This window comes from Chelon labrosus, assembly GCF_963514085.1.
Source record: "Chelon labrosus genome assembly, chromosome: 8".
NCBI lineage: Eukaryota > Metazoa > Chordata > Actinopteri > Mugiliformes > Mugilidae > Chelon > Chelon labrosus.
In genome coordinates this window covers 20,366,368-20,388,580 of record NC_140358.1, presented here as the reverse complement: position 1 = coordinate 20,388,580, position 22,213 = coordinate 20,366,368, and the positions used below count along the sequence as shown (strand labels likewise).

At 44.1% G+C, this 22,213-nt stretch overlaps 3 protein-coding genes across 5 annotated transcripts; all 3 read left to right on the top strand.

Annotated features, from left to right (window-relative positions):
* Positions 1–4,794: 4,794 nt before the first annotated feature.
* On the top strand, positions 4,795–8,628 carry LOC311491843 (C-C chemokine receptor type 8-like; the record flags this gene model as incomplete). The annotated part of the gene is made up of 4 exons (XM_084549882.1): positions 4,795–4,835; positions 6,624–6,769; positions 6,842–7,014; positions 7,230–8,628. 4 exons carry the CDS (start codon positions 4,795–4,797, stop codon positions 7,923–7,925), a joined length of 1,056 nt encoding a protein of 351 aa, XP_084406008.1. The 3' UTR covers positions 7,926–8,628.
* A 1,442-nt stretch (positions 8,629–10,070) lies between these two features.
* lpar4 (lysophosphatidic acid receptor 4) lies at positions 10,071–15,394 on the top strand. The gene is made up of 3 exons (XM_084550374.1): positions 10,071–10,176; positions 13,402–14,190; positions 14,325–15,394. Exons 2-3 carry the CDS (start codon positions 13,615–13,617, stop codon positions 14,811–14,813), a joined length of 1,065 nt encoding a protein of 354 aa, XP_084406500.1. The 5' UTR covers positions 10,071–10,176; positions 13,402–13,614; the 3' UTR covers positions 14,814–15,394.
* Positions 15,395–16,870: 1,476 nt separating this feature from the next.
* On the top strand, positions 16,871–22,059 carry p2ry10 (P2Y receptor family member 10). Of its 3 annotated transcripts, XM_084550194.1 has the most exons (5): positions 16,871–17,840; positions 18,157–18,330; positions 20,121–20,390; positions 20,479–20,659; positions 20,906–22,059. In XM_084550194.1, exons 3-5 carry the CDS (start codon positions 20,203–20,205, stop codon positions 21,770–21,772), a joined length of 1,236 nt encoding a protein of 411 aa, XP_084406320.1. In that variant the 5' UTR covers positions 16,871–17,840; positions 18,157–18,330; positions 20,121–20,202; the 3' UTR covers positions 21,773–22,059. The 3 variants fall into 3 exon arrangements, with proteins under 3 accessions (XP_084406320.1, XP_084406319.1, XP_084406321.1); XM_084550193.1 differs by having other exon boundaries at positions 16,871–18,330; XM_084550195.1 differs by lacking the exons at positions 16,871–17,840; positions 18,157–18,330 and having other exon boundaries at positions 18,723–20,390.
* The last annotated feature ends 154 nt before the right edge of the window (positions 22,060–22,213 follow it).

Below are 22,213 nucleotides of genomic sequence, written 5' to 3'. Positions count from 1 at the left end.
CCACAGAATGAATTCTGTAAAGTGCAAAAAATTACATTGAAGATATTAACTGCAATTTTTCAATAAAAGTAACTGTTATTTCTAGAGTTTACACCGTTTTAGTAAGAGTTGTGAACATAACACAACACTAAGACCTAGAAGCAAACAGAAATTCAATCATTCATTCATTCATCTTCTATACCCATTTAGTCCTGTTAAGGGTCCCAGCTGTCATTGGGCGAGAGGCGGGGGTACACCCTGGACAGGTCGCCAATCCATCGCAGGGCGCAAACAGAAATTGTACTTCTTATTCTCAAGAAATGTCCGGCAGTTGCTCATTACATGTTTTGTAATAGTACAGTTCATTAAATGTAAACATTTTATAACGTACTTGTTCTTCTTTGCACTAAAACAAAGCGAAACGTTTGGAGTTGTCATTATTTATAGGTTAATATACTGTTGTGTTACTGGTCTGGCCCCATTGAGACCAAATTGCGTTGTATCTGGCCCCTGAACTACAATGAATTTGATGCCCCTGTCCTAGAAGGTTGAGGGGGCGGAGCCTATCCTAGCTGTCATAGGGCGAGAGGCGGGGTACACCCTGGACAGGTCACCAGTCTGTCACAGACCTAGCACAAAGACACAAACAACCATGCACACCTACGGCCAATTTAGAATCACAAATTAACATAACAAGCATGTCATTTGGAGGGTGGTAGGAAAGCGAAGCACCCGGAAAAAACACACTCAGCCACTCCCACACAGGGACACCATGTAAACTCCTCACAGAAAGGTCACAGCTAGACCAAGCCCAGAGCCTTCTGGAGAACCACTACACCACCGTGCCAACAGAGATGTGCAAATAAATAAAATGATAGTATCCTTGCAGCACGAACATTTAGAAATAGCATAGGGCTTATTACAAAATAAATTAACATGGCTTAATTTTAGGGGCTTTAATTTCCCAATAATTTTCCAGGAAGTCACTTTAAAAATGTTGCTAAAGGTTGTAACTTAATAGTGTGAGCTATTTTATTAGATCAGCTCATAGTTTAGTTTATAAGTGGATGTTAGGATAATTTCCAGGGGAATGCCTGAAAAGCCGTTCTGCTGGAAAAACTTGAAGAAAATGTAACTTGACTGGTCAATAAATACAAAAATCGAGTCATAATGATAACAATCAGAAGCAGAGACTGTGTTCTTTGTGTCATTCGGGGACATTGAGGGGATTTTAACCTCATGATCTCAGTATTTCTAAACTCTTGGCTACAGCCCCAGTACAGTCCTTTATCTGCTGTATCAACCAATAAAGCAGGTTACAATTGAACTAAATTCCATTATCCCCTTACGCCAATTTTCCCCTCAAGAAGACCATGTTTGGAAAAGCAGTGATGAAATCTTTGACAGTTGACAGCTTTTTAGTATGTGTACCATGAGACAAGGTACATTAGCTCATTATATCACAAGGACAAACAGCTCTGTCTGCACAGGCCAGGGTCAGTCTGGTCAGCCTGTCTGCCTCGCCTCCCTGTCTGGAGAATGAGCGCTCACCCATGGCTGCTCATGCTGCACCTATCGGTGCTGTGGGGTAAACAGCCACTGCTCAATCTCGGGCTGTAGCTGTGGAGCCTGTGGCCTCCCTCTGTGGCCTCGGCAGCATTGATCCAGGCTCTGCTCCACTGTGGATGAACCGGTGTCTAATCAGGTCAGGAGATGAACGCTGTCTCACACGCAGGGCCTAAGGTCAGCTGCAAGCGTACACACATGCACTCTTGGGACGCCCCGCTGCAGTCATGTTAATATCAGTCCATAAAGCCGATAAAGCTCAGGACTCCTGTGTTGTACTGACTCGCCGCCTTTGTCCAGCTCTGTTGTCAGGGCAGAGGTATGTATGGCATGACGGGGCTGCCCCTGAAAACCTCCTGGAGCCAATGAATGAGAGGATGGACGGAGGCAAGGGGAGGAAAGCAAAAGAAATACACTCATCATCGCATTAAAGGAGAGCAGGACAGAAGGGTCGGAGGAGCGAGGAGATGGAGGAAGGGGCAGGGAGGAGGAGGAGCGGGGTTGCAGTAATAGGGTCTTTGTTCTGGTTGGTGTGACTCACAAAGCCTTGGCCTGGCCAGCACAGCTTAGTTACCAAACACAGAGAAAGAGGAGGGAGGCGTGGGGGGGGGGGGTGTTTCTGCACTCCAGTCAAAACTTACACGTCTTTCAATTCATTCAATCATAACATTTCAGTGCTGTTTTTAATTGTCTGCCAAGGAGTCTGTTTAGATTTGTCTCTTGGCAGTTTCTTTCAGTACATCACAGATAACCATCTTTACAGGACATCATGTAGAATCACAATGTCAGACTAAATGTTTGACTTACTCTAATCTAAGTGTTTGGCATTATTTATAATAGTTTGAATGAAACATTTGCTTTTTGTACAGTAATGTCAGAAAACCTGCAAATCATCAGAGCTGGTCTGGAGAACTGATCATGTCGCGGCAAAGATCATGGACGGAAGAGGAACAACATTAACACCAGTAACAGTCATGCACGCCATCTGGACGCCATGGAATTGATGTGTTTATTCAGTAGCGTGCAGATTACCGGTTGAAACATGCCGCATAATAAAATCCAAATGACATGTTGCCAGGCAAGTTTTTTATGGTGTTTTTGAATATGTAACTAAGCAAAACCTTTGCTGCACAATAACTCACAAACTATAATTAGTTCAAGAAGGAAATGCACATCTAAAAAAAATTTAAACTCCATTTACTTTTCATATACAAAATGCAGTAAAATATTATATATTCTACTGTATATTGTAAGTAAAATATGTAAGAGACATGAGAATGTGTTAGATATGCCAGCAGCAGCGATTGCAGTGTCGGTTGCGTGGTTGATTAGACCTCGGTTTTCATCCAGATTAAAATATCTTGAAAAGGATTAGACGGATTGAGACTTGATGTCGACATTCGTCATCCTCTTAGGATAAACAGTAACAACTCTGATTGCCTCTTATTTCTATTTCACAGTCTACAGCAATTTTTTTGTCAGTTTGTACCCGAAAAATTTATAACACTCCCATTGACGTGTTAGCAAGTGTGTTACCGTATGGTAGCATACTCCTCATCTGGCTTACTGAAACATCTCTTTGAACTACAGCCTCACTATTGATCACACAAGATGACCGATACCGAAACATCCCGAGACATTACAGGAAACAGCTGTGAAAGCATGCGAGTCATCTGAAGCTTTACGATTCAGCGTTAATCTGAACCCATTGCTGCAGAAACTGTTGGGCCTAGGAGAAATCCTGACTTTCTGTGTTAATGTTTCTAGACACACTATAGCAACGTGAGGGTCCATTACCATAGGAAATTATTTAAAAAACAACAACGCTGCACTTAGAAACTGTTCAAACTTGTAACAGAGATTCTTTAAAACCATTAAAAATGCACAGAGTGTGGGTACATTGGAGGAAATAAAAAATGAACTGAAAACTGTTGAATAGACTCATCATTTTTCCAGTGTCTGCCAATCTTAGCTCAGTCGCTAATGCTAGTTCTATTGTTTATTCATTCATCTTCTATAACCGCTTGTCCTGTGAAGGGTCGCGGGGGGGGCGGGGGGGGGGGGGGGGCTGGAGCCTATCCCAGCTGTCATTGGGCGAGAGGTGGAGTACAGGTCGCCAGTCGAGCAGAGGGGTAGAGGTCGCCAGTCTATCGCAGGGCTAACACAGAGAGACAGACAACCATTCACACTAACATTCACGCCTATGGCCAATTCAGAAACACAATTAACCTAACAAGCATGTCTTTGGACAGTGGGAGGAAGCCGGAGTACCTGGAGAGAACCCACACAGACACAGAAAGGCCCATGGATTCGAACCCGGGACCTTCTTGCTGTGAGGCATCAGTGCTAACCACCTCGCCACTGTGCCGCTAGTTCTATTGTTACAGGTTTCCAATGTTTTGTCTAAGTCAGGACTTGACAAAGCGTAGGAGTCCTCTGGCTGGTGTACAGCAGACCAATTAGATGACTAACAATTACAGGTCAGCTTCAAAATTAACAGAAAACTACTTCTATTGAAGATGGTGCCAGCTAACGAAGCAATATTTAAGACTAATAAATGGGAGAAAACATATAAATCCTGTTGCACCGAATACTAAGAGGCATCTTTTGGTGTGTATAGTTAGTGCGTATGTTTTTTTGTGTGGCAGCTGTTGTGTTGGCGAAAGGTGAAAGATGCATAAAGTGGTGCATACAGCCTTTGTGCTGACAAACCGCTGTCGTTCTGGTAGGCTTATTATTAGTCGAGACGTGTGAAAAGCAGAGTCTCTGTGTCACATGCCAACACCTCACCAGACTGACTGATCAACGTTTGACCATCTGGGACCGCAGCTCATCTACCGACTGAATCAAGAATACACATAAAAAATATTAGGAACTGTCAAATGCAATAGTCACATCTCTGTTTGAGCTAAAGACGAATTTTCCTAAGGTCAGATTGAAGCATGGCCTGAAGCGCAGACTGCTGTGATGACTGCGTCACTATTTTTAGATCCGTCACGCAGTTCTCTGCAAGCACCCACCTGCGTGCACCTCCAGCTCTGGTCCGAGCCACCTCGCATGTTTCAAAGCTTGCATATGTGGGTTGGGGTTGCGTATCCGCAGAGAGCTTCACCTTTGCTTGCCAGTGCATTGTCAGGAAGTGACTAACCAAATCACTCAAATAAAAGCAAGACCCTGGTCTGAGGTTTAGAGTATTTTCCAAAAAACATTTCCCACTGCTTGCTTTCACACAACAATTGGCCATCTATAATGAATACCTCTGTAAACTATCTCACTGGCAGCAATGGAAGGTAAGTTGTTTTCTTTTCTTTTTTGTTTTTACACGCATGTGACTTTATGTGGAACAAAGACATGACAACAGAATTTCTGCACACACATCTATTCCACTGAGGTGGAAGAAAAGACTAGCACACCCTATTATATTTGTTCAGACACAGCCAGGATACTAGCACTTTATGGAGTGTACTGTATGTGACTGTCATTAAATAAATAACTTGTTCGTGTAGATATTCGGTGAATTGGAATAAGTTGTCAAAGAACGCCACAACAATTAAAAAAGGTCAAATTGAAGCATGTCAAATTTTCACTAAGAATAATTCAGGTAATTCTTTTGCTGGGTGGGGATAAATGGGGTTGTGCCCACTTGAAAGCTCCAGTGACACGCTGCATACTGCCGTTGGTTGGTAGCTGGCCAGCTGGCTGCTGCCCTGCTGGTCGTTTTTATTTATTTATTTTTTTAACTGTGCCTCTAAATGTGTTTCGCCTGGGATCTTGACACCCAGATGACACCCAGCTATATTTATCCATGAAACCAGATGAAACAAATCAGCTGGTTAAAATCCAAGCATGCCTTAAAGACATAAAGTCTTGGATGACCTGTAATTTTTTACTCTTAAACTCAGACCAAACAGAAGTCATTGTATTCGGCCCCTAAACATCTCAGAGATTCATTATCTAATCACCTCAATGAGGATATGTCTTTTAAATCGCACATAAAGCAACCAGGACTGCCTTCTTTCACCTGCGCAATATCCTGTCTCAGAGTTCATGCATTTGTGTCGTCCAGGCTGTATTACTGTAATTAATTACTCTCTGGCTGTCCAAATAGCTCTTTAAAAAGCCTTCACTTGATTCAAAATATCGCAGCAAGAGTATTGACAGGAATTAACCAGAGAGATCATATTACTCCAGGTTTAGCTTCTCTTCATTGGCTCCCTTTAAAATCTAGAATAGAATTTAAAATCCTCCTCCTTGCATACAAGGCCCTTAAAGGCCTAGCTCCATCGTATCTGAAAAACCTCGTTGTACCAGATTATCTCAACAGATCACTTCAATCTCAAAGTGCAGGCCTACTTGTGGTTCCTAGAATTGCAAAAAGTAGAATGGGAAGTAAAGCTTTCAGCTATCGGGCTCCTCTCCTGTGGATCCAGCTCCCAGTTTGGGTTCGGGAGGCAGACACTTTCTCTACTTTTAAGGTCAGGCTTAAGACTTTCCCTTTTGATCAAGCTTATAATTAGGGCTGGACTGAACCGTCCCCTAGTTATGCTGCAATAGGCCTAGGCAGCTGGGGGACGATACACTAAGCACATGTCCTGCTCTCTCTTCTCTCTCGCATCCTCCTTTTTCTTTTCTCTGGCACCGAGCTCTTGTCCTCTGACTTCTTATCTACTGCTAGTCATGCGATTCTGTGCTATTACTGTATACTGTGTTAACTGCTGTGTGTCCCTCTCCCCCCTCCCCTCCTCATCCCTTCCCCTCCTCCTCCCCTTTGGCACTGTCTCCTTCAGGCTTACTCTGGGGGGTTTCAGGCCGGGTTTTGTAAAGCGTCTTGAGACAATTTGTATTGTTATTGACGCCATATAAATAAAATTGAATTGAACTGAATTGAATCTTGGCTCAAGGGATTGTAACATCTTTTGTAGATATTATGTTGTGCACGCTGCCTATCTTCTTTCTTTACATCAAAGCTCACAATTTAGTCGATTGTGTCGATTCTATACGTCACGGTGTCGCTCTTGTTATTTTATGCGACCGTTGCATTGCTCCACTGACTAAATGCTCTGTTCTATCTTACGCAGCCGAACGCACATATCAGAGGGCTCGACATTGATGTACGACTATGATAAAAGTTCGACCTGTTATCAGGAAACCGGCCAGGAGTTTCCTGACGCGTCCATGGTTTTGGAGGTTTTTTACTACGTGCTGTTTTGTCTAGGTCTAGCAGGTATGTTCAAAAAGGACATTAATAAGCAAGAATCATAACATCTATAGATAATTTTACCATTTCATTTCACAGGTAACAGCACAGTTCTATGGGTTCTCCTTTCGTACATAAAGTTGAAAACCATACCGGATGTCTGTCTTCTCAACCTGGCGCTGTCTGACCTTTTACTGGTCGTGTCGCTGCCCTTCTGGGCCCACAGTTCCCAGAACGTTGTATTATGCAAACTGATAACAGGAGTCTATCAGGTGGGGCCCTGCAAATCACTCATGTTCTGACATTTGGTTCTGATACATGAGTTCGTCTGCTTATGATCGAGAAAGTAAAATCACAAAGATATGTTTTCTATTGTAACAACAGCTGATGTGTGAAACAGATGCTGTGTAAGAACTTAAAGCCTAACAAATCACCTCTTGTCATGTCACGTCCTGTTTTCTTTTTCCACCTCTGCGGCTCGGAGCAGTTAGGTTTCTACAGTGGGACTTTGTTTGTGACCCTGATGAGCGTGGACCGCTACCTGGCCATCGTCCACACGGTGGCAGCCATGCAGGCCCGGACAATTCGCTATGGAATCACGGCCAGCATCACTATCTGGGTGATATCTGTCATCATGGCAGTCCCGCAGGTCATATTTGCCACCTTGGAGGTGGATGCAGATGACAACAGCTCCCAGTGCCAGCCCCTCTATCCAGAGGACAGGCAGCTGTTTTGGAAGATCCTGCGAAACTTCAGCGAGAACACTGTGGGCCTTTTTCTGTGTCTCCCCATCATGATTTTCTGCTATGTCAAAATCCTCGCTGTGTTGTACAAGTGCAGGAACTATAAAAAGGACAAAGCTGTCAAGCTGATTTTCACCATAGTGTGTGTGTTTGTGGTGTGCTGGGTGCCTTACAATGTCACGGTTTTCCTCCAGACGCTTGAGCTGCTTGAGATCCTGAACACCTGTAACGCCTCGAGGGCCATCAGCTCTGCCATGGGCTTTGCCGAGATCATTGCGCTGTCTCACTGCTGCGCAAACCCGGTCATCTACGCATTTGTTGGGGAGAAGTTTAGAAGGTCGGTGGGTGATGTGTTGTCCAGATACTTCCCCTGGAGTTGTCACAGCAGAGATAGCAGAGACAGATTAAAAATGTGTCACCTGTGCAGAGACAGCGGGTGAACACGTGTGTCGTTCATGCTTTTGAGAGGTGAATAATGTTACTCAGAGGAATAAAACAAATGTATGAAACATTTATTCAAACTATATTTCTGACTCTTGGAAAATGGCATTGTTTTTGCAAAGTGAAGTAATAATAGAACAAAAACTAATAAAACTTGATCTTTAAAGTGTCCTGGTGTGTGTGTCTTGTGTGCATATGCGTGTCTGAGTTCAGCTTATGCAGTAAGCAGGATGTCCTGTCCTCCCTGCTGCTATTGTGGTGGGGTCAGCCTGCCAGACGCTACCCCCAAAGAGCACTTCCCTTCTGTCAAGTGCCTCTCTCTTTCTCTGTCACACACACACACACACACACACACATATAGATACACACACACAGCCCCATGCCAGCCTGAATACAATGGGAACCCGCCCTGTCACCTGGTTAAAAATAACTCCTCAGACATTAGGATTGTGTTGTAACAATGGTGTGGCACGACTTTGATCAGCCAAAATAGCGCTATGCTGTTATTCTGAGATATCACAGTTAACGGTGTACACATGCAACCCATGCGTGAAACTGGCTGACAGTCAGAAGATGTCACTGCCACTGGAACTTTGATTGTCTCCATTTCCTATCACCTTATTATTCATATCCATAGCCACTGCTCAACACAATACCTTTTCCAGACTATTTTTAGCTATGTTTTATCTTCTTGTACAATATTTAATGTGACAGTTAAACAACACGAGTAATAATGTGTGAGCATATTACTGTAAAATGTATAGTTTTAATTGTTCAGTTTGTCTCTGCTTTCATGCTATAAATTAAAATTAAACCGCTAATAGGCGTAAACCCATAACCTTTTTAGTCTATATCATTTTTCTTTAGTACGTTTTACTCAGTAACTTCATTCAAGATATGAAAGTTAGTCAGTAAACAGCTAGGAGTTGGTTTATTTCTTTATTATTAGTATTTCTTTAATAAAATAATAATAATAATACAAATCTTTTATTTCCGCACTTTACAGTGTTTTATGTAACTTTTTTGTGTATTTTTTTTGTGTTAGAGACAGATAAAACCAACTTTTATTTTGAGGTGTTGGGCTTTAACACGCCCATTGGACTAAAAAGACATAATCACCAAATGTACTTATATAATTTGTTGCTGAATAACTTTTATTATTCGATGCATAAGCGGCAATTTCACGCAACCGGTCGAGGGGGGTTAGTGGTCTGTGATCTACTGGTTAGAAAAGCAGCTTTGGGGATCAGGCTTGTTCCAGTGCATCCCACAGATACTTGATCAGTTTGGGATCTAGTGAATCTGGAGGCCAGGTCAACACCTTGTGCTGTTCTTCATGTTTTTTTGAGTTGTTCCTAAAGTGTTTTTGTGTGCGTGCCTGTGTCAGACTGCATCCTGCTGGGGATGGCTGTCATTGCTATGGGGTGGGGGTGCCTGGTCTGGTCTAGGTGGGTGGTACATGTCTAAATAGCATCCACTTGAATGTCAGGTCCAAAAGTTTTCCAGCAGAACATTGAATTCTCCCAAGATGGTCAATGTTATTTACTTCTCCTGATCGGCTTAATTTATTTTAAGGTTAGGTACTATCTGCAGTGAGAATAAGAACAAGGAGTCCTGCAGCAGGAGGTGTGGACATCAGTCAGGAATTACATAAAGAGACGAGTATCTTGGAAAACTGTGCGCAAGCATTTCTGGTAGATAGATAGAGATAGATAGATTACACTTCTATGTGGCGTGTCCCCCTTTCTCCCTGACCCTTCCCTCCTTCCCCACAGTCCTGTTTTCACACTCCCCCCCCCCCCCCCCCCCCCCCTCTCCTCCCTCTCTCCCTCCCCTCTCCCCTCTCCCCAGCCGAGGTGCTATTGTCTCGTTTCCTGTGACCGCGCACGCAGCTCTCTCCACACACACACTCATATACAAACGCATGCACGAGCACGACCAGCCCGGGGTGAGTCGCGCGGTGGGCTGCGATGTGGTCTCATTTCTGTCGCGCGGACGGAGCGAGTCGTCAGAATAAACTGGAAGGGATTTGAAAACCAACTTCACAGGCGCTCATTCACGCGTCCAGCCTCGTTTTGATTCGAGAAACTTTCCCAGTGAGCTGAGTTTGTTCCCTGCAGCAGAACAGTGACAAAGTTTCTTCTTTTCTTCTACTTCTTTTTCTTTTGACAGCTGCGCCGCTGCTCCGCTGCCAGACTGACAAACATCAGCGAGCAGGAGGTGAGCTGTCACCATCCATTCAAGCTGCCAGTAAGTTTGCTCTGCCTTGGCTTTACACGAATAACAGTTTTCTTTACATCAATAACAACAAAAAATGTTTTACGTATATGAGGCTTAAAGCTGGGTTAGCCACAACTTTTGACAGCACAATATCCACACCGGCTGTAAGCAGCTGTCGTTTAAGAAAACACTTAAGAGTTGTGTCTCCAACCTTTCATTGCAAAACTATATAGAGCTTTAACATAGTGAATAGTCTGTTTGTTAATAACAACTGGGCGTTGTAAGCCTCACTAGGTAGCAACTTGGGGTATTATAGATGTACAAGGCATCTAATTGAAGGACATTAGAGGTGTAAAAGCCCTGAGGAAATTCACATCATCGCCACAAATTACAGGGCTGCAGCAAGAACAGAGAGCACATTGAGTCAACATCTCAGTTTTCTCCTAATTTAAAGTTTTCTTTGTGTAAATTAAGGCTATATACTTGTTTTCTTGGTTGACTGTTTCAACGGTTTATAAATTCTCATGAAACAGTAACAAATTTCTTTCATGTTTTCTCAAATCATCTTTAAATTCCTTGTTTTGTTTGGGCAATGCTCCAGTTATTACCACAGAAGAGTAAAACTATCCCTATATTTGCTTAATCGGCTGCTCAGATGGAGGATTCATTTAAAAAGTACATGAAGATGTCCCTCTACGCACGACACCGTCCCCCTGCTCTTCCTCCACCTTCAAGTCCTCCCTGCCTTTTTTTCTTCTTCTTCTTCTTCTTCCTCCAAGCACGTGAGAGAAAGGAACAGCTGGATGTGAGCTGAGCCTGAACTCGATCTGTCTGTATCAGCGGGTCCCAGAGGCCTGTTTCTGTCGCCGCTGTGGCCGGCGGCGGGGGGAAAAACCCTGGAAGTGTGCAGCTGTCCGCGACCTGTACATGAAATCCATACACACACATACATACACACACAAAGTGAGAGGACACGAATCCCTCGGCAAGACTCCTAGTAATCCACAACATGCTCGAAAGTGCCTTGGCTCTTGATCTTGAAGTAGAGGCGTAGGTTCTTCTTACTTTTCAAATGTAAACCGTGCAGCAGCCAAATACAATGTTCTATAGGCTTGGCTCCCTGCAGAAACAACATGAATATGAAGCCGGCACTGTCAGGGGGTCCTGGGCCTGAGCCACAGTACACAGAACCTTAAAGTGTTGTGTGTGAGTGAGGCCTGGCACATGTAAGTGTTTGCCTGCTTGTGTATTCACGTGCGGAGGCTTTTGCATATGTAAGTGTGCGTTCGGTGGAGATTGGTACAGTGAGGGTATTGTAAGGGCTGATGGAGGCGTTTAAGGAGGCGTGTGAAAACGCAGTAAAGATGTCACACTGCAGCTGGCACAGGACAGGGCTGATGGACTGCATGCTCTCACAGCCCTGTCTTTGTATGTACTGTATGTGTGTGTGTGTGTGTTACGGTGTGCGTTGAAAAGACAGAGTGGATCTTATCCAGAGACGCTCTGGTTTTTTAAACGCGACGCCAGTAAAGCAGACCACCTCGCTGCTGTTTAGCTCTGCTGTATGACACGAGATTTAGCTTCTTAAATGTGGGGGGTGAAGAAAGATACGGGAACGGTCAAAATCAATACGGCTGTGAGGCAAGTTTTTATGCCAATAGTTGTAGGTCAAGCTAGAAAAATGCTGAATCACACAATCCTCTATGATGCAACTTGACGCTGTCACATCCTTCAGTTTTTGGAGTTTATGTCTCTGGTTGCAAATTGATGAAATCCCAAAGACATCACGTGTTTTGTTTTTTTCAGATTCTATACATTATAGAGCTGTTTGTACTTGCTGTCTAGTTCTCCTTGTGACTAGTAAAGTGACAAGATGTGGTCAATTGGTGGAGTTTCCCTTAGCTTCCCCTTTGAGCCTGAAAGAGTGGTGAATTTTAAAGAAAAAAACCCTCAAATGTTAAGTTCATGTTTGGCACATGCTTTTGTTTTTCTTTTGGGAAAACTAACAACAGCAGTTTGTTTTCTTCACCTCTGTGCTCTGAGGAAGTGGAACTTTCTCTTCTGAGTCAGTTCAGCTCTGCGAAAACAAATTTACAAAACGTAAGTGGATTAGTGGTCTCACAAAGTATTGGTCATTATACAACGGATGGTATGGATTTTTTTTTTTTATAATGGGAGCAATAATGATGATGTGGGCAACGCTTCCGCCGGACAAATGTTGTGTTTTTTGCGGATGTGGGAATATTAAGTGCGTTCATAATGCACAGCGCGTAGAGATGAAGATAGTTAGCCCATTCCCACCAGTCCGCTTCCTGTTCGGACATCTCGCGTTCAATTATTGCTTCAAGTAAACAGCTAGAAATTACATTGTCTTTCACAAAGAATGTCAAATCACTGTAACTGTTAATATTTTCTTTTACAAAACTATTGTGTTTTCTGCGGCTCTGTGGTTGTGGGAGCAGCTCTGCAAAGCTTTTCCACTAAGCTGGCATGCTGAGTTATTTACTTCCTCCAGCTGGAGCTCAGCCATGAACTCTTCTCTCTACTTTTATGGGTGGAAGTGGATTTTCTTTCATTACTGAACTCTTTAGCGCTGGTTCATGAATGAATGAATGAATGAAGGCGGAATCTGAGGAAAGTTGAATTCCTCCCCAGTTAATCTGTAGTCCTGATGACAATCCAGTAGATTATCATCTGTTTGTGTGTGTGCGTGTTTGCAGTTGTATGAGAAATAAAAATCTGTGTGTTTAAGTTACTTTTCAAACATCTGGGTAATGCGGCGCATGCTTCATTCAGCCTTTGTTTCACACAACCGAGAGAGCTGTTGATTCAACTGTGTTTTCATTTTGGAGCCTGTGGTTTATAGTACTATTCAGTTGTGTTGCGTTGTAGCGACACATGTTTCTATTATCTTGACAACCACGTTTATTCAACCCCACAGAACTTTAGTGTTTAATTCGATCCAGTTTAACCACACGCTCCAAAATGATCATACAGTTGAATGACCACCTTTTCTTACAGACGGATGTATGGACATTGGATAGTCAGTGAATACTTGTTTACCTAAACAAAAACCTTTCAGAGGTTGTATTTGTATCTCATGTCTTATCCTACAGTTTTGTTCAATTTGTGCTTTGTTTGATGATATATACAAGTGATCTTTTCATTTTATGAAGAACTGGAATGGTTTGCTTCTCGGTCTTTAACTTTTACAGTGAGGAAGTGACTGAGTGCTTTTTCCTTTTCTCTCCACAGGAGGACTGACCAGCCCTGCAGCCGTGCATCCTGACTGTCTCTGCCTCCATCTGTGAGTGTCCACGATGACTTGGAGGAGGTTTGACTTGTGGGTCCCCTGCTGACACCTCCGATCCCCAGATATCCGCTCCGACTTCCCCTTTTCCTGACACCTTTTGTGTACCCTTTTTTTTTTCTGTTTGTGGAGACCGCCTGTCTGTCTGAGCTGTCACCATGGCAAGCCTGGTGCTCAACGAGACCGGAATGGAGGACTGTGGGATCGACGACTCCTTCAAGTACAACTTGTACTCTGTGGTTTACAGTGTGGTCTTTGTCCTGGGGCTCATAACCAACTGTGCTGCCCTCTTTGTGTTCTGCTTCCGGATGAAGATGCGCAACGAGACCACAATGTTTATGACTAACTTAGCGTTATCCGATTTAGTGTTTGTTTTCACGCTGCCCTTCAAGGTCTTCTACAACGTTAACCGCCACTGGCCCTTTGGAGACGGATTGTGTAAAGTATCAGGAACAGCCTTCATCACCAACATCTATGGGAGCATGCTCTTTCTTACGTGCATCAGCGTAGACCGCTTCCTGGCGATAGTCTACCCTTTCCGTTCGCGCTCCATCCGCACGCGTAGGAACGCGGCGCTGGTGTGTGCTGCCGTGTGGCTGACTATCGTGGGTGGAGGAATATCAGTGACTTTCTTCTCCACCATCAACAGCACAAACAGAGCCACCACGTGCTTCGAGGGCTTTTCCAAGAGCACCTGGAAGACCTACCTGTCCAAAATCACCATCTTCATCGAGGTGAAGAGAGATAATCATCAACACCACTTATGCACTTATTTTTCTTTGATATATAGCATATGCCATGTCTTTAGGGTGAAAGTTTACGATGTTGTGTAGTTTTTAAGTTATGCATCTCATTCTGTTTTTCCTAGATTGTGGGTTTCCTCATCCCTCTCCTCGTCAACTTGGTATGTTCCTCGCTGGTTCTACGGACTCTGCGTCGCCCGGTGACAGCCGGTCACGGCTGTGACAGCAAGAAACGCGTCCTGCGGATGATTCTGGTCCATCTAGCGATCTTCATAATTTGTTTTGTCCCTTATAACTCTATCCTTTTCGTGTATGCCCTGGTGCGGACCCAGGCTCTGGCTAACTGCGCTGTGGAGCGCTTTGCCCGAACACTTTACCCCATCACTTTGTGCCTGGCCTGTCTCAACTGCTGCCTGGATCCCGTAGTTTACTACTTCACCTCAGAGAGCTTCCAGAAGAGCCTGACCATGGGAGGGAAAGGGTCTGGCTCCCGGCCTGAGAGTATCCCCCGCAGCGACACTGAGACCCAGGACACAGCAGGCACTCTCCCCAAAGACACGCACACTATGGCCAGCAATGGGAAAGAGACAAAGATGTCCGAGAGTCAATTCTGACCCAATGGGGAAGGAAGAAGTCAAAGAAGGACAAGGAGGGCTTGGCAGGAACCCTGAACTTGAAAAATAAAGCTATCAGCTTTTTGGTCCGGGAATCGGCAAACGCATAACTCACCAGATTAGTTTAGTCCTGAGGTAAGTCCTGAGGTATGGCCTGGGCTTTATGGATTAATCCACCACTGGAGAGCAGAGGAATGTATCTGTGTTTGTTATGAGAGGACATAACAGGAACCAGAGACACATCGGGACTACTGTGATAGTCCAGAGACATGCAAAGCTTATAGAAGAGACTCCAACGCATCATCACTACAGCTTACACACGAACACACTTTAAAATGCACTGGATTGTGGATACGGTAGAGATTTCCATCCGCAATGTCGAAACATGCTGTTAAATACCTTTCTAAGACAATGAATCATTCTGTTTAATTGCTATAAAGTTCAACGTGCATAATATCAGGTTAGATATCGATGTTGAGTCAAAGGTGTGTGAGAACTATTGTTACCACTGTATACCAGCAGTTTGTTGACCTGCTGAGTTAATTGTCTTATGTTAAAGTCTGAGACCACTAAAAGTCTGTTTTGAACTGCTTTTGTGGCGGCATTTATTATTTCTATTCCACAGTCTCGTGCTTGTTCCCTCAGTCAAACCTTCTCTGAACCGTCCTTTGTCATCACGACTGTAAATTCGACCTCACAGAGGCGTTTTTCTGCCCCCACTGTTCGTTTTCACCACGCAGCCTGTGTGAGCTTGTTGTCGGAGCGGAGGGCAGCTCTGATTTAGTCGGGGACCTTGGCCTGTGTGCTGTGTCACAGGCCAAATGCTTATTATGACTGGAGCAATGGGCCATTGTTCGCTTCTGAATGAGGTCTCTCTGTCTTAATCTGGCCTTAGACTGCAGATCTGCTCAAAGTCTCTTACGCGCAGCACAATCCAAAGTACAGATGAACGCTGCTGAATCCCCAAAAACATCGTCTTATACTGCATGGAGCACAAAACAGTCATGAGTCAGCAGATCCAGGAGTTTGAGTGCAGCTGAATTTGCATGCAGGAATTTGTCGGACATTGGGCGGCTGTGGCTCAGTAGGTAGAGCGGGTTGTCCACGAACCAGAGGGTTAGTGGTTTGATCGCTGAATGTGCCACATGCCGAAGTGTCCTTGAGTAAGACACTGAACCCCCAGCTGCTCCCATTGCATGGCACTGGTGTGTGAATACTTATACTTACTTATCCAAGTTCGCCCTCAGGGTGCCAACATGCAGTCCCAGGGGGATGTAACACCACAGAATATACCTGATATGGCAAAATAAATCAGTTTTGCAGCAGGTTTTGTTGTGAATCTTTTGTGTAACTTTAGCTAGACATGGAGGACTATCCACTACCATTTAACTGCTCTACAAAACATGTGGTCTGCGCTCATTCTTGCACCTTCAACAGCTCCGATATAGGTCTTGAATACATCAAACTTTCCTGTTAGCAACCATGCTAACAATCTGGATAAGTGAGTTTGTAGCCCTGCTAGCTCAGAGGGCTTCTGTTCCCTTTTCAAGACTTTCCTGAATGGAATGATTAACAGTCCATGGTGGAGTAAACTGTGCAGTACAAAGAAAGCTGAAAGAAGCTTAGAGAGCTATTGTGACTAACTCTACCCTATTCCTGCCTGGCTAGCATGTTAGTTGTTCGCTTCAAGTGAATAGTATCCATGTCATCAAACTCCTAACATGAACAGACAGTAGCGTCCAACAGTAGCTGTATAGACCAGAAACAGTACATCCGTCATCTGTGCTTCTGTATGCATACTATGGGCTTCTGCCGGGGTAAGGGAAAGGATTTCTGTCTGGGTCATTTTACACAATGTTAGTGCAAGTTGTTTATTCATTCTTTCGTTGAAGCAACGCAGAGTTTCTTGGAGATTCTTGTCCTTAGTTGGGAAAGTACCAGACCCCTATACCTGCTGCAGCGGTATGTACTAGAGAATGAAGAAGGGAGAAAGAACATGTAGCGACCGTGTGCATTTAGCAAAAGAGACAGGGATTTGGGGTCAAGGGAAGCAAGAGGAGGATGACCAACATCTGGTGTGGATGGAAGAAGGGCAGGAAATAAGAAGAGTGGGAGTACAGAAGTATGCAAGAGTGTGCCTTTACCCCTTTCAGTGGTTTTAGGTCAAGAATGTGGCTTCAGTTTTGCAACAGAATGCACTCAGTGTCTGACAAATGAAATGTCAAGGAGCAGTCTGCTCTTGTAAATGTATTAAAGAAGCAACATGAGACTCTAACGGTAGGCCTGTTCTGACATCTAGTGGTCACACGTTGAAACAAAGAGCTTTATGTTTTTTTTTTGTTTGTTTTGTTTTTTTTAAAACACCAGGCGAAACACAACTGACCTTTCACTATCAGATGTAAAACCTCAGCATATATTACATGATGGTTGCCTGTTCCCCACTCTTCATTGTCCCAAATGATTTGAGGTGAAACCAGTCTGGTGCAGAATAGGAAGTCTGTGCAACATAAATACACCACACAGGTGCCTGGCGCAGCATGGGAACCTGCAGTCAGTCATTTTCTCTGAGTGTGACCTTGCATTTACATGTGTGAAACCAACAGGATGGGCACAACCTCTTTCATTATGCTAAACTGTGGTCTTACATGTTTGATATGCACGTGCATCTTTTTTTTTTTTTAAGTGTGTGTGTGGGCGGGGAGGTTCAGCTCATTGTTAGCATCCACTGTAAACCAACTCAAACGAAATACAGTTCAGCCTTTTTAAGTCAAAGCCTTACAGCTACACCTTGCAAAATGAATGCTTTCCTGAACACCACATTTAGAAAAAGGAAGTGCAGAATCTGATAGGGGAAGCAGACAAGAGCATTGCAGGACAGAAATTGAGAAAACGTTTACAGTGTTTGGCGGTGCAGCAAGGTACATGTGTGCATAAAACACGCGGGCAAAGCCAGCAACCGGATTTCCTCCAGGCCTGCTGCGTCCACTGTGTCCAGTTCACCTGCTTCGGAAACCATCAAAGTTTCAGGTAAGGAGAACTAACGTCTGCTTCTGTTTTTGTTTTTATTTATTTGTTTTTTACAAAAGACATTTACAATCAGTGGTGTTATTTTGGTTTAGTGATGGTCTTAGTGACGTAGTAAGCGACAGAACGCTCGCACGCGTGACAGCAGCTTCCCCTTTCTGTCAAACCTCACAACCTGAGAGCCAGTCATGTCTCTAGATGTTACCACCTCTCATAATTACCAATGCAAACCACTTCACGGGCGGGTTAATGCTGACTTCACATGTACGCACTTGAGTGTTTTTTTTTTTTTTTTTGTTGTTCTCTCTGTGCACGTCAGGAAGAAGAGTTGGTGGTGACCTTGTTTGCCGCTCTAGAGCCCAAGGAAGAGGGTGTGTGTTTGTAGAGCAGTGTGAAAGTTGCCGAAGCATGCGGTCGCTGGTGGTCACCCGTGGCTTCGATGTCCCCCCTGTGTTCGTGCTGAACGATTAGGGACAGGACGCAGAAAGACAAGGTAATGGCAAACTTTCTCTCTATGGTAGTAATGTCTGCAAGTCTATCACGCTGCTGTGCTGTGCTATGCTGTGTTATGCTGCGGTCAGGGTCATACTTCTATTTGTGTGACTATGTATTTTGCTGATGATGACAATTTTGTATTAGACGTTTATCAGAAAATCCACAAAGTCCACACATTTATGCTAGGATTTAATAAAGTCGAATATGGCTCGGGGAAAAAAATAGCTTTTTATATTATTATCATCATTATTATTTGTTTCTGTTGACATGAGGGCGTTTGTCACTTGTCACTGTACGAATTGTAGTAAAATTTGATTCAGCTGCTTTGAAATAATTGCTTTGACTCAGTGATTAGATTTTAAGACATCTGTTTGATAGTGACACGTAAAACAAAACTCTGCCGTGTATCTTCTAATCTCAACCCCGTGTACAACTTCCTCAACTTCAAGCCTGAGAGCAGACTTGTGCTATTCTTGTGTCTGCACATGTAACCTGTCTGTGATGGGCCGAGAGACTCAGTTGTCCCGAAGCGGTTCATACTTCTACTGACGCTGCAAATAACCGTCGCCGCTGTCACCGTTTCTTTCTTCCCCCTTGCGACTCCGGCACTGGAAGGGTGTGGGCTTTTTCTTGATGGGAGAAGGAAGGGTGATGCCTCAGCGATAAGCAGAGTTAACACTTTGGCCTTCATCCACACGTTTCCTGCTGTAATCTTTAGCAGCACCTGATTTATTACTTTCTATTAGTTTTTTTTTTTCCAACTCCCTGTTTATTTTGGCCCCTGCCTCAGACCTTGCACATGCAAGAACACATTTTTATCCTTTCAAAAAAGTTTGTTTTAGCTGTTCTTTTATGTGCCTAATGTAATGTTTAGAAAAGAGGTACTAATAACACATTCCTAATGAGGCAGCGAAACTAATGTCTTTATTAATCATTCATCAGTGAGAACATTTTTATCGGCTGCCGTTTACCTTCCACAAACAGCCAGCCGTTATCAGCGGACCACTTATCTTCCAGCAGAGTGGTGCATTTATCTCTTCTTGTAGTAGAAGCTAAGCTCTAATGCCGTTAAGTTTATTCTCAAACTTATAGTGTCCTCCAGAGAAACAGCTACTACTATTTCCAAACGCTGAGAAGGGATGAATTAACTGAGGTGTAAAGTTGATGGAATGAGCCTTTAATGATTTAACTGCTGTACTTTGTTGTAGAGCAAAAATAATACTCATGACGCACAGAGTCTGCAGCACTTACACTTTAATTGTGAAATCGATCGGCGTATTAGATAGTAAGACTCATGACCACAGATCTGCTACGCTCTAACATCTGAAAGTGCAGGCTTAAAGGGTTCTCACAAACAGTCAGTGCTGTCTGCTTTTTGATCGACATGCCCCGAGATAACTCTTTATTGTGACACCTGTTGTGCATCAAACTAGGTGGAAAAACACCTGCCAGCGATGGGACTGAAAGTTCACCCTTCTGCTATGCCGGCGTCCGATTCTGATTTTATACGTGAACTTTCAGTTTTATTATCAAGTTTAATTCCCTAAAGAGAAGAGAAGTGCGCAAAAATGTAAACAGCTCAGTCGCGAGTGAGCTGTCGTCACTTGTAGAGGAAGAGTCTAAAGCAGCCAGACGTTGTGTGCTTATGAAGATAAAGCATAACAACGCAACGTATTGCTAAGCCATCAAACTGCCAGATTTCTTTATGAAAAGCAGCGCCTTTGTTGAAGATAATCTATCACAAACACTGACTGCTTCACCAGTTCCTCTCTGTCTTTTCACTTTCAGGTGTAAACAGGTGTATGAGTAAAAATATGATGTGATCATCGTTAGTGAAAGTGTGAGGGTGGAAAAAACAAAACAAAAAAACATGACCAACGTGACCGTGAATACGTCTGAATTGTCAAATGGCTTTCTGGCCAAGTCAGTATGTGATGACAATCTTACCAGCTGGCAAGAGACTATGGACAAGATGTACACCGGCTTCTACCTGCTGCTCTTCATCCCTGGGCTGCTGCTCAACACCATTGCTCTCTGGGTCCTCTGCAGACACATCAGGTACACACACACACACAAAGCCCGACACATAAAGACCATCAAATACCTTCTTGTCCTGGCTAACTCATCTTTTTGTTGTCATGAACAGTAAGAAGACTAAGGCGGTGATCTTCATGATAAATCTGGCTTTAGCAGACCTGGCCCATATCCTCTCTCTGCCTCTCAGGATTTATTATTACTTCACTCACACCTGGCCTTTTGGAAGAAGCTTGTGCTTGTTCTGCTTCTACCTGAAATACCTCAACATGTACGCTGCTATAGTGTTCCTGGTAAGTGGGAAAAAAAATAAAAATAAAATCCTGTCTTGTCCGAGCAATGCGCACAATTAGAAACAGGGACATACGAACGAGAACTTGCCAGTTTCCCCACTATTTAATATTAAATGCCACTGCATTACTTTTCTGAAAAGTCACGTTTGGCATAACAGGAAGTTCCTTTGAGTCGAACCCTGAAAAAAAAGTTTTACATCCTGTGCCTCAGAATAGCAGATAATGTTCCTGTCACTGTTTTTTCAGGTGTGTATCAGCGTGCAGAGGTGTGTCTTCCTGCTGGACCCGTTCTCTGCCCGTCGGTGGAGGCGTCGCTATGACCTGCTGATCAGTTTTATAGTGTGGGTGGTGGTAGGTCTGGCCTGCTCCCCTTTCATTCTGATGCGGAGCAGCAGCGGCAGCGACAGCGATGTACAGGCGGCCAAAAACATGTCCAATACGAGTGTCAGCAAAGTGAAATCAGACGTCCATTCATCTTCTAACGCAACGGCCTGTTTCAAAGACTTGCCCATGCGTCATCTGCCTCTCTCTCTGTCAGTCACCATGATGGTTCTCGCTGAGCTGTTTGGCTTCTTGATTCCTATAGTCTGCATCTGCTACAGCTCCATCCGCATCGCTCGGTCCCTCACCCAGAAACAGACCCAGGATCAGCAGAACTCGCTCAACTCCTCAGCGCGCAGCCGGCTCCAGTCAGTCACCTCCAACTGCGGGTCGGATAAATACCAAGAAAAGCAGACTCACGGCGATAAGCGCCGCGCTCTGCAGATGGTGCTGGCCTGCTGCGCCCTCTTTTTGTTCTGCTTTGCCCCGTACCACATCAACTTTCTGTTCTACCTCATGGTATCGCAGGACATCGTGACCCACTGCCCGACCAGGCTGGTCGTGAAACAGTTCCACCCGGTGTCTCTGTGCATGGCGAGCCTGAGCTGCTGCCTCAATCCTCTCCTTTACTACTTTCTGACGGCTGAATTCAGAATGCACCTCAAAAGGCGCACCTCCTCCTTCTCCTCCTCGCTCCTCTCCTCCCCGGTCACCTCCCCGACCCACTGCCCTAAAGAGAGCAGACTGATGAGCATGGAGAGTAGCTGCTCGGACAGGGAGTTTTCTCTCTAATTAAACATGACAAACAGACATCATGGACTGTGTTGAACTTGAAACTGATATGGTTCAAGTATTAGTTCATGTTACATCTGTTTGATTATACCCTGAGCCAAAAGGATTTGACCTCAAAAAGTCATGTTCCCTTTTGTGCATGCATTATTATAACAGGTTGCCTAAAGCTGGAAGTTGTGTTTAACTTGTAACTCTCAATGACACGTGACAACTTTAAATAAGCTACATGATAAAGCTGTGTGCGAATGCTAGTTTCTTCTCTGTAAATAAAAGCTATGCTCTCTTTGGGTGTGTTTCTGTTTTGTTTTTTTGTTGTTTTTTGTGTGTGTGTGTGTATCTAAGGTTCCTTCCAGATGAGGTTAACTGGGGCTGCGAATGAAAACAGGTGCCATCTCATTTTGTGCAGTACTTCCTCTCCCGATGCAAAGCGGTGAAGACAGT

Coding starts and splice junctions, on each gene's coding strand:
- lpar4 (XM_084550374.1), top strand. CDS start 13,615: ATGGCAAGCCTGGTGCTCAACGAGACCGGAATGGAGGACTGTGGGATC. Junction 14,191..14,324: donor AAATCACCATCTTCATCGAG/GTGAAGAGAGAT, acceptor TGTTTTTCCTAG/ATTGTGGGTTTCCTCATCCC.
- p2ry10 (XM_084550194.1), top strand. CDS start 20,203: ATGACCAACGTGACCGTGAATACGTCTGAATTGTCAAATGGCTTTCTG. Junction 20,391..20,478: donor GTCCTCTGCAGACACATCAG/GTACACACACAC, acceptor TGTCATGAACAG/TAAGAAGACTAAGGCGGTGA. Junction 20,660..20,905: donor ACGCTGCTATAGTGTTCCTG/GTAAGTGGGAAA, acceptor CTGTTTTTTCAG/GTGTGTATCAGCGTGCAGAG.